General features: G+C 38.8%; 1 protein-coding gene across 48 annotated transcripts in view; it reads left to right on the plus strand.

Annotated features, from left to right (window-relative positions):
• Window positions 1–12,391, plus strand: part of NRXN1 (neurexin 1) — a 1,224,094-nt gene that overhangs the window by 869,179 nt on the left and 342,524 nt on the right. For all 48 annotated transcript variants that reach the window (XM_043543816.1, XM_043543819.1, XM_043543831.1 and 45 more), the window contains one exon: window positions 9,651–9,832. In XM_043543816.1, the coding sequence (XP_043399751.1) occupies window positions 9,651–9,832 (182 nt within the window). The remainder of the gene's footprint in view (window positions 1–9,650; window positions 9,833–12,391) is intronic.

Here is a 12,391-nt window from a genome sequence, read left to right on the forward strand (position 1 = left end):
TGGATTCTTCCGTCCTAAGTGCAGAACTCTGCACTAGTCCTTGTTGAACCTCATCACATTTCTTTTGGCCCAATCCTCCAATTTGTCTAGGTCCCTGTGTATCCTATCCCTACCCTCCAGCGTATCTACCACTCCTCCCAGTTTAGTGTCGTCTGCAAACTTGCTGAGGGTGCAATCCACACCATCCTCCAGATCATTTATGAAGATATGGAACAAAACCGGCCCCAGGACCGACCCCTGGGGCACTCCGCTTGATACCAGCTGCCAACTAGACATGGAGCCATTGATCACTACCCGTTGAGCCCGACAATCTAGCCAACTTTCTACCCACCTTGTAGTGCATCCATCCAGCCTATACTTCTTTAACTTGCTGACAAGAATACTGTGGGAGACCGTGTCAAAAGCTTTGCTAAAGTCAAGGAACAACACGTCCACTGCTTTCCCTTCATCCACAAAGCCAGTTATGTTGTCATAGAAGGCAATTAGATTAGTCAGGCATGACTTGCCCTTGGTGAATCCATGCTGACTGTTCCTGATCACTTTCCTCTCATCTAAGTGCTTCAGAATTGATTCCTTGAGGACCTGCTCCATGATTTTTCCAGGGACTGAGGTGAGGCTGACTGGCCTGTAGTTCCCAGGATCCTTCTTTTTCCCTTTTTTAAAGATAGGCTAATGTAGTGCCCTTTTCCAGTCGTCCGGGACCTCCCCCGATCGCTATGAGTTTTCAAAGATAATGGCCAATGGCTCTGCAATCACATCCGCCAACTCCTTTAGCACTCTCGGATGCACGCATCCGGCCCCATGGACTTGTGCACATCCGGCTTTTCTAAATAGTCCTGAACCACTTCTTTCTTCACAGAGGGCTGGTCACCTCCTCCCCATGCTGTGCTGCCCAGTGCAGTAGTCTGGCAGCTGATCTTGTTCGTGAAGACAGAGGCAAAAAAAGTATTGAGTACATTATCTTTTTCCACATCCTCTGTCACTAGGTTGCCTCCCTCATTCAGTAAGGGGCCCACACTTTCCTTGACCACCTTCTTGTTGCCAACATACCTGAAGAAACCCTTCTTGTTACTCTTAACATCTCTTGCTAGCTGCAACTCCAGATGTGATTTGGCCTTCCTGATTTCACTCCTGCATGCCCGAGCAATATTTTTATACTCCTCCCTGGTCATTTGTCCAATCTTCCACTTCTTGTAAGCTTCTTTTTTGTGTTTAAGATCAGCAAGGATTTGACTGTTAAGCCAAGCTGGTCGCCTGCCATATTTATTATTCTTTCTACTATATAATATAATGGACTAGAATTTTTCATGTTGACTGCAGTGTGGCATTTAAAGCAGTCTCTGATTTTAGAAATATACTTAACATAGGAATTCTTAACATATGAATTCCATATAGGTGCAAAATAATATGGTATTACTTTGTTATATGCATTGTTGTTGTAGCTGTGATGGTCCCAGGATATTGGAGAGACAAGGTGGGTGAAGTAATATCTTTTATTGGACCCACTTCTGTTGGTGAGCGAGACAAGCTTTCAGACTCACACAGAGCTCTTCTTCAGGTCTAGGAGAGGCACTCAGAGTGTCACAGCTAAATACACGGTGGAACAGGTTGCTTAGCATAAGTAGCTAACATGTATTTCAAGCAAAAACGAGGAGTCCTTGTGGCACCTTAGAGACTAACAAATTTATTTGGTCATAAGCTTTCGTGAGCTAAAACCCACTTCATCAGATGCATCTGATGCATCTGATGAAGTGGATTTTAGCCCACGAAAGCTTATGACCAAATAAATTTGTTAGTCTCCAGATGCATCTGATGAAGTAGATTTTAGCCCATGAAAGCTTATGCCCAAATACATTTGTTAGTCTCTAAGGTGCCACAAGGACTCCTCATTGTTTTTGCTGATACAGACTAACATGGCTACCACTCTGAAACATATTTCAATAGATCATTCAAGGTGAAGTGGTTGTTAACACCCCTCCAGTCATAGGGAGAAAAGGAGAAGGGAAAAATATAAACTGAGGGCAAGGGGGTTCATGGGTTACAGATTGTAATAATCCCCTCTTCTGGCCTACAAACAACCCCTCCCCACAAACCTCTCCAAGCTTATCATCAGAAGCAAGCTTCTCACAGAGTAGGACACACCAAAGTGCCACCAGGCCCTGCCAGAACAACATGCAAAACCTGTAGACATATCTCCACTGCTATGATGATGACGACCTCTCACAACACACCTTTCAAGATCCATGGGTCCTCTCACAACGTATGGTGTCCCTCATCCAGTTCACTATATGCCCCAATAACAACCATGTGGATAAAATGAGACAATCACTATGCTCTCAGATGAACTCACACAGAAAAATGATAAAAGACAAAAACATCATATCACCTGTAGGTGAACACTTTTCACAAAGAATCACTCCCTATCTGACCTCTCAGTTCTTGTCCTCAAAGGAAATCTGCACATCTTCAAAAGACGAGCCTACGAACTTAAAATCAGAACTTTGCTAGACACTAAAAGTCATGGACTGAATAGAGACACTGGAATTATGGCTTATTATTATTTATGGCTTTCTTTTTTTTTTCTCCTTTCCCCCCTGTGTCAGAGGTGTTAACTGGCCACACCACCTTGAAGGGTCCCTGGAAATGTGTTAACTTCTTATGCTAAACAATCTGTTCCACCTTGTATTTAGTGGTGACACTGAGTACATTTCCCAGAGCTGAAGAAGAGCTCGGTGTAAGCTTGAAAGCTTGTATTTCTCACCATCAGAAGTTGGCCCAAGAAAAGATACTACCTCACCCAAATTACTTGGCTTTTATCTCGTACAAAAAATCATCTACACTAGGGAGAAAGTTGAGTAATAGGTGGTCATTGAAAATATTTAAACCAAGAGATGTTGAAGGAGGCCATTAATGTCTTTTAACAATCTATGTCAGACGCATTCACAAAAGGGCTATATACTTTTACAAAAGAAATCCCAGCCTTTGAGTGAGTGAAAATAGTTTCTCAGAGATACAATACAACAAAATAGATATATTTAGAAGAATTTGGTGCCTAAATGAGAAAGAAACACTAATACCATAATTTATGTTGGGATATAGCTAAATTAATATATAACATGAGTTTTCTTAATGAGTCTGATGCAGAGTGAGACATCATTTTAAAGGCTGTAGTCTGATATGCTTACTCTGAATAGTATTTCATTCTACCAGTAGTCCCACTGAAATCAGTAGGACCATTAATAGAGTAAGATTCTACTCAACTTGAGTAAGTGTATCTGAATATGATAATTAAATTGGAAAGTCTTATGAAGTAGCTATAACTTTTGTTTTAACCATTTGCGATGGCATGAATTAAGCTAACTTGTAACATACACATTAGTCCATAGAGTATCTACTAATTGCAGTATCTGTTCTGCATGGAGGGAGGATTTAGCTACTACTATTACTGCCACTCATGTTTGGACTGGAAAATTGTATAACAAAACATAGTTAATAGGCAAGCCTCTCTATCATGATTGTAAAGAACATCATTTTAACTGCAATGTGGAGCTCACCCACACCCACTTGAGCTCTAGAAGGAAGCCTGCTTCAGGAAGGCAGAATTTCTCTTCAAGGTCTCTGGTCTACAGGTGCAGCTTGTCCATTATTACAGTGCAGTATACTACCCCTCTCACCCTAGTCCTGCTTTGTTGATCATTCTAGGGAAGTGTAGGGCCATGGTTCCCTTTGGGATGCTATATAATTCCCTGGAGGTACATCTATTTTGTCACCCTCTGATACTGCGTTGGTGGTACTGGGGAGGAGATCTCTGTGTTTGTTTCAGTGAGACAATTGCAATTCTCCCCTTGCAAATTGACCCAGCATCTTGAGGAGTGCAGCCCATGTCCCTGGTCAATCCCCTGCTCAGAGCTGGCAGAGGGAATATGTCAGGATGTCATCAAAAAGGAAGAGTTTAATTAAATTCAGATTCTCCTCCTTCCAGTTCTTACTTTGAAATGCTTCTTACAGCAGTGTTTCCCACTTTCTTCTCATCAATATGCCTATTCCCTCCCTGCCTGTGCCCCACACTTTTATCTATTTTGTCGTGGGTTTACTTATCTTGTCTACATTGGGATCTAGCCTGTACAGTGCTGGAACATGTCAAGGGCCCTGAACTCCCATGGGCCAAATCTTGAGGTCCATATTCAATTTTTATTCAGTCCTCACTCAGGCAAATTCACACTGATTTCTCTGACTTCAGGAGTGGGGATGTAGTTTGCCTGAATAAGGACCATATAATTTAGCCCACTGATTCCAGTAGTAGTTATGGGTGCTCAGCACTTCGTAGGAGCACTTAACATCTTGTAGGCCTTAGATAGTTAGGTCATTGAGGCTAGGAGGATGACTTAGTGCCCTCGGCATCTCACAAGATGCGATCAGCACTTTACAGGTTAGGTCCTAAGAGAGACAAAATAAGTAAATTCAAGACAAGACAGGTAAAAGTATGGAGGGGAGGGGAATGGGAGAGGGAGAGGCGGAGGGAATGGTCACTAGGATTATTGATGGGAAGAAGGCAGGATTTATAAAGCACACTGCAAATTTGCTGTCCTGTATAAATGATTAATAATTTAGCTCTGTTACTGTCCTCACAAATACCCACTAAATATTGTCAGAAGAGATTTTTCAATTACTTTTAACTGTTTATTTTTAAATTCATCCGTCTAAACAAACAAAGGCTCTCATCCTCAATAAGGGCTATATCATGTCCTGTTCAAGTATTTGACTTTACTCATGCTTTGCTTATAGTTATGTTTGAAAATAGGGAGTATAATTTTTTAAACAATGGGAAAAGATATTTTGGAATTTTGCTCAAAATTTCCCCAAACGTCAATGTTGGTTGGAGACCAAATATGAAAATGTCTGCACCAAGATTATGAACATGTGAAAAGACAGGGTTAAAATGAAGACTCCTTTGAAGCCTCTGCCATAGCTGACATGACTAGTGCCTACTATAATGCTTGTATAGATGTGTTTGTGTGCATTTATACTGAATGTTTCCTCTCACTGATGATTTATAACTTGAGCAAATAGTCACACTGAATTCAATGGGATTACTCATGCAAGTAGTTGCTCGCCAGTGGGAGTAAGAGTTCACAATCTGGCCCAAAATGATCAAAAGTGCTGTTAAGGTGTAGTACTGAAGGAAACTGCTTTACTGTATAAGATAACTAACCCTTTGTTTCTTTTGAAGCCAGTATTGTTTACACCTGATTTTTTATAATAGTTAAAAAGCACTTTACTTTTTTATTAAAATAACAAAATGCAGGGTTTTTTTTTTTAGTTTTATGTGTTTCAATATTTTAGACCTTTTATGATACACTCTAATGTAACTAGAATTCCATAGCTCAATAAAACTACCACTTGGTCTAATTTAATATCCCAAACATTGCCATTTTAGTGGAGAAAGTAAACATTAAAATACTGACATTACATGGGAAAAACAGTATTATATGGAAAGATAATATGCATAAAATCTTAACACAAAATTGAGATGAACACGAGGAAAGTAAAAAGCATGCAGGTATGTTGTTTGATTTGAATGAAACATTTGAATATATCATATTCAATATAAGAGTCATACTATTGAAAAGCTCTGTAGTTATACACAGTAATAGACACAGTAAATGGATACTAAACAAAATATGTATCTGTTTAATACCATATGGGTAAGCAGACAGCCTTGAGTTGCTGCCAGGCTATACTGAAATGAGCACAGCTTTTCAGAAAGATTAATTTTGCAAATGAGTAGGACTTGAGAGACCCAAACCATGAAAAACCATTACTGTTTCTGACCACAGGTGGTTTATTACCATCAGAGCCGCACTTTCAATGTTAAAAATCTCAAAGAGCTCCATGGACATGTTTTCTAAACTCTCTTTCTTGATTCACGAGACCATAAAGAATGGTATAGTATATTGTGCAGCTAAGAGCTGCAAATTGCTTGTTATAGACTTGCATGTAGCTTCCGAGTACCATGGTGAGAGTATCACTGCTTTTGACAATGTAATTCCACGGCTTTGAGTGCAGTTGAGCTGATGAGTCCCAAACAAAACAATGCCATAAACTGAAAAAGAACAAGGAACCTAATGATTTTTCAGTGGCACTGTATTGAAAGAATAGCAAAGAAACGGTAAGGTTTGTCAGACAGCATAGCAGTCTTTGTGGGGAAAGTGAACTAGCTTTTTTCTGTTGTTTTTGAATGGATTGGAGAGCTTGTCTATGTAATGCCAACAGACCCTGATTATTGGCAGGTGGGATTGAACCTGGGACCTCTGGAGCTAAATGCATGAGCAAAAAGGCACATGGCTCTTAGTTAAGACTGTAGCAAACTCATCAATTTCTAGCTGAGTTAGGTGCCACTAGAGGGAACAGAGCTGCAGGCATACGTTACATCTATACTTACAGTGCTGCTGTAGCATTTAGTGAAGCCACTATGTATGCTGATGGGAGAGCTCCTCCTGCCAGCGTAGGTATTCCACGTCCCCAAGAGGTGGTAGCTATGTTGACGAGAGAAGCCCTCCAATTGACATAGCGCTGTCTACACCAGGAGTTAGGTTGGTATAACTAAGTCTCTCAGGGCTGTGGTAGTTATACTGACATAAGTTGGTAGTGTAGACCAAGCCTATATCTGATAGCAAGCAAGCTGGTTTGGAACAATTGCTTAGATATTTTGTAGGCTTTAATAGTTTATTGCAAAGATTGGACAATAAGCTAAGGCTGAGTAATGAATTTTACATTATTATATTTGCCTTTCTTGAACTATAAACACTAAAGGACCTATTCTCAGCTTAAGGGCCATTTTTGCATAATTAACATAAGAAACTCAAGGAACGTGACTTCTTGTGTAGCTTATACAAAGGCAGTTCTGTATTTGTTAACATGGATTAATTAGCCTATTATCATAGGTTCAGTTAGTATGCCTGGCTATGAACGTGACGGGCAATGAGACAAAAGGGAGGATCTGATGGAAAATCATGTACTTATTTAATGAATAATTACAAAAAGACAAATTTGTAAATTTAAAGTAGTAAATTTAAATAAGTACATGATTTTGAGTAATTTAAAATGTATACCTTGATTTATGCAGTTCTTCTAGCATTGACCTTGACATCATTGCAAAGGTAGTGTGGGATGAATTGCTCACCAGTTTATTGGATGGACAGTATTTAAGGGAGGGCCTGTACTACACAGATCCAGTCTAGATAAGAACTTCAGTGTCTAGAGGTGTTCAAATCTGGGGACTTGATTTGGGGCCATTGTGTGCATTATATACAAATATGACTCCACTGTCATTTAATAGGTGCATCTTCTTTTTCTTCATTTTTTCAAATCTTCAAAGGAAAATTACCCCTTCCCCCCATTTATATCTTTTGTACTGTTCTAATAGTATCCTCTATAGCACTGAAGTGTACAGAATTGTATTCCTTACTTATGCTGTTTTTTATAGGAACCTCATTCAAGGCCTGATCCAAAGACCCGTGAAGTCAGTGGAAAGACTCCTGTTGACTTCAAAGAGCTTTGGATCCGGCCACCAATACTACAGTACTGGGGGTAAATCCCATCCTTTGGGGAATTAACGTGGCATATACTATATGACAATCTGAACTGTATCACTCACTACATTGCTCAAGGTGTTAACACTAGTGCTATAGACAGATGCTTTTGGACCACCAGAAGTGGCAGTACCCATATAATCAGTCTTTAGAGATGCAGCTATCCCTGTCTACAATTATGAAATGCTTTACAGAAGTTACTGAACACTTCAGTTAATGGAAGCTGACTTCTTGCTGTTTGTCAGACTTCTCTCCCACACATCCTATGCACATGGCCATCAGCAACCACCTTTGTGACTGCCTAAACCTTCAGTATACTGTCTACATTGCACAAGAATAATGCAGAACTATGACTTGACTTGAAGTTTAAACAGCACCTTGGGTGCTAGAGCTATGATTCACACACTCCTGTTTGTCCCTGCTAAAGAGGGCTGACAGGTTTCCTTGCAACAGATGCCAGTTGGCAACTTACCATCAAGAGAGAGGCCAAGAGAATTTGTTGACTCTCAGAGCTGTCAGATAGGATTGTTGAGTTAAAGTGTACTTTACACTTTTTTTTTCAAGGCCATGGCACAAAACAGGAAATAATATTATAAAATGGATTATAACAGGAACCACATAATTGCAAAACTAATTAGTAGATTGGTAATACTAGCAGAAGAGTTATGTCAGAAATGAACATGAAATATGCTTTAAAAGGAAAATTTAACTCAGTTTCTTTGAGATCTCAGGCAAAGCTGTCTATATGGAGAGGTCATTGTTCTTTGAAGCCATACAACACTTCTTATTTACATCTCCATACTATGGCCTCAATTTAAATTCCAGTGAATGTTCAGAGAACTTTTTCTGTGGTATTTGCCTAGCTGTACAATATGAAAAGAAAAAACAAAATTACAATAAAATTCTGAACACCAAATGTGAAAAATTGCATCTTGTCACACCACTCTATAGGAAAGTGTTCAGTTTATATAAGACTTAACGAAGTTCCCATTCCATATTCAAAAGAAGAGGACTACTTCTGACTGTATTGTAAATCAGAGATCAAATGTACAGTTATCACATTGGACGCTGTTTTAAGGATACACTTTTGTATATTGAAAACCCTTGGGTAAATATCTATGTTAGTTCATAGAAAATGTGCAAGTGATGGATGATGAAATTAAATGTGTGCCCTTAAACATATTATCTGATCATAGAACCCTAAGATTTGTTTCATACAGAACCTAGATTTTATAAGTGCATATTTGGTATTGTGAATAACATGAAAAGCTTTCTACCATTGGAAGCTCTCTGCTAGAACTTTATATATTGCCGATTACTCCAAATAATGCTTGACAATGCTGAATAGATTGTATATCCATTAGAGGCATGTTGTTGCCCTTCCATTAGTTATCTCATCTGTCAAAAGCTAATAAAACTTATACTCATAAAAGTTGTATCTGAATATATTTGCTACATTTTGCTTCACTGTGCAGAATGACCCATCATATCTTGCATGCCATTTTCATTGCATAGATGGATATATGGTGTTGCATCTTTAGTCAATCATGAAATAACTGGCGTACATGATTTCTTCTCCACCTGGGTCCTGATTTAGGAAGAATCAGGAAATCATGTAAGCATGAGCTTAACTTTAAGCACATGCTTAAATGCTTTCCTGAATCAGGATCCGTGGTCCTTAGAATGGTGTGCAATTATACTGTATTCTGCATGGACTGTATTGTATAAAAAAACAATAATATTTAGTTTGCTGTAAAAAAATCTGCTGGCAGATTTTAAGATTCCTCCAAACTTTGATATAGCTTTGTTTCATTTTTGCAGTTCAGCTGTCTGTAGAGAGTAGGGTGACCAGACATCCTGATTTTATAGGGACAGTCCCGATTTTGGGGTCTTTTTGTTATATAGGCTCCTATTACCCCCCACCCCCTGTCCCGATTTTTCACATTTGCTGTCTGGTCACCCTACTAGAGAGTATTTTGATTGTTGTAGAGCACATTTTTTGCCATGCAGTTTGGCACTGGTGCAAATGACCTAAATGGTTTTATTTCTGTTTTACAGCGGGAACAACATATATCTTCAGCAAAGGTGGTGGACAAATCACGTACACGTGGCCTCCTAATGATCGGCCAAGCACTCGTGCTGACAGACTGGCAATAGGGTTTAGTACTGTTCAAAAAGAAGCAGTTTTGGTACGAGTAGACAGTTCTACTGGGCTTGGAGACTATTTAGAGCTGCATATCGTAAGTATTATCAACAAATTGAAAGTTATTTTTATGTATGTCTTGAATTATCATACCTTTTTATAGCCTAAGTATTGCAGTTTATTAACTATTCTTTATCTAAAATTGTTGTATAATTATAAGATCAATAATGAATTAAATGATATGGCTTATAATATACAGTTCTATACAGGACTTCAGACATACTCAGAATGCCTTTATGTAGCACTTCTTTATTGGCTTTTTCAATTAAAATTTGCACTGTAATACCCAAACAAATATAGCTATTTGCTCCAGTCTAATTACATGCAACAGCACTTAGCAATGTCAGAGGAAGGTGCCTTAGTCTAGGAGGATTTCAGGTGAAATCTGTTGGGGGAATTACAGTGATCACAACTGAGAATACTCATTGTTAATACTGAAAAAAGTCCACTGGTTCTACCATTACTGTGCAGAGATAAATTTTCAGTAGAAAACACAGTTGTCACACTGGGAAGTCTAGAAAAGTAATTTCAGTTGCCTTAAAGGAAATAGCTAGCAATCAAAATTGAAAGCATCTGGATTTTTGTGGCAACATAAATAAATGATCAGTTGAAATAAACTTAACTAGGGCAATATAAAATCTTGTTGCTCAGATTAATCTCAACTTTGTTAATATATTAGCTTGGTTTTATTTAAGAACCTTGATACTTCCAGGAACAAGAGTAGTTTTTCTTGAAAGAAAGTACTTATTGATCTATAACCAATTACATTTTTACCCTCAGAAAACTTTCTGCAATGATCCTTCCCAAATCATACAGGAGTATACTGCTGAATTACAGGGACTACAGTGTTCAATTACCTGCTACATACACACCTTGCCCTCTTGTTTTGGTAAAGGTGCTTTTGCATTCTAGAGTGAGGTTTCCTTCACTTACTGTTTTGATCAAATAAATGAAGAATGAAACCCTTAAATGAATTTAAAGCTTGCCATCAAGAGAGAGGCCAAGAAAATTTGTTGACTCTCAGAGGTGTGAGACAAGATTGTTGAATTAAAGTGTATTTTACAGGGGAAGCAGCCCTAACAAGGAGAACCCAGTTGCTTGGACAACTTCTGGTTTTTGTGTTAGGTTTATGTAGAAGTTGATCGCCATATTTGGGGTCGGGAAGGAATTTTCCTCCAGGGCAGATTGGAAGAGGTCCTGGAGGTTTTTCGCCTTCCTCTGTAGCATGGGGCACGGGTCACTGGCTGGAGGATTCTCTGCTCCTTGAAGTCTTTAAACTACGATTTGAGGACTTCAGTAACACAGACAGAGGTGTGAGGTTTTTTGCAGGAGTGGTGGGTGAAATTCTGTGGCCTGCGTTGTGCAGGAGGTCAGACTAGATGATCATAATGGTCCCTTCTGACCTAAATATCTATGAAGTTGTGAACCAAGCAGGACCCCCAGCATTTTGCCAGTCAGATTCTAGGACCAGAGTACTCTGTCAGGATTCATTTCTATTCTAGCAACTTTTAGCAGGTCATTGGGAAGGAGATTGGCACTTGGATGCCCTGGGGGCCTGGGTTCTAGGCCCGTAGTCCCTGACAGCAAGAGAGCAAAACTTGCAACAAATGAGGAGAGTTTTCTGTGGGAGGAAAACCCTTGCTGAGAATTTATTCTCTAGCAGGGACATACATGCTCATGGAAATCACCTAAAACAATCAGCATTTTTTTAAGGGCCATCACTGTAATTTAATTGTATTAGAGGAATCTTAGAATGCTACTAGAATGTATTTTCCCAGTACCCATTAGGAATCAGCAAAGTATTTAAAAGAAAGTTGGAAGGTAACATTTTCAAAAGCACCTAAGGGACTTAGAAGCCTCAGTCAAATTGAAAGTCAACAAGACTTAGGTACCTATATCACTTAAACAGTTCTGAAAATTTTAGGCAAATTTTGTTTTTGCTCAGTAAGGTATTAGGAAATCTTCATGAAGCGGTGTGTATAAGCTCTGAGTTCTGCATATAAACTGCATTTGTAAAATAATACTTTGGACTAAAGTTTATTTTTTTCAGCCTATTGCTGACAGCTGCAATCTTTCTGAAAGATTAAACCACCTGTAACAATGGTAGCATTAGGGCTTTATGTCATCCAAAAATTCCATCTCTCACTGATGTTGTATGAAGAAGAAGAATGTTATTGTTTACTATTAAAATAAAATATATTGGGCGTGATTGAGTGGTGAGGAAGGAAAGAGTCAAGTACTCCACATGATCTTGGGCATGCACCAGCTGATACATTTTTGCATACACTTTTATTGCAGGTATGTGTGCAAATCTAGTATGTTCAAAAGTGGATCTAAAATCTATTCAATATATGTGTAATGGATTTACACTGGCATTTGCAATAAATGCCTGTGCAAATATAAATGTACATGTATGCATAGCCTCCTTTTTTAAAATCAGGCATATTTTTTAACAAAAAGTAGTATTCTTATGATTTATGCCTCAGTATTAAAATGCATTGGAAGCTGGTTCTTGTGTCTGATATTGAGCTCCAGTATTACAAAGCATACCTGAACCCTCTCGAATGGCTAAGCATTACACGCATTTGTAGGATGA

Source organism: Chelonia mydas, chromosome 3 (genome assembly GCF_015237465.2).
Source record: "Chelonia mydas isolate rCheMyd1 chromosome 3, rCheMyd1.pri.v2, whole genome shotgun sequence".
NCBI classification, from domain to species: domain Eukaryota; kingdom Metazoa; phylum Chordata; order Testudines; family Cheloniidae; genus Chelonia; species Chelonia mydas.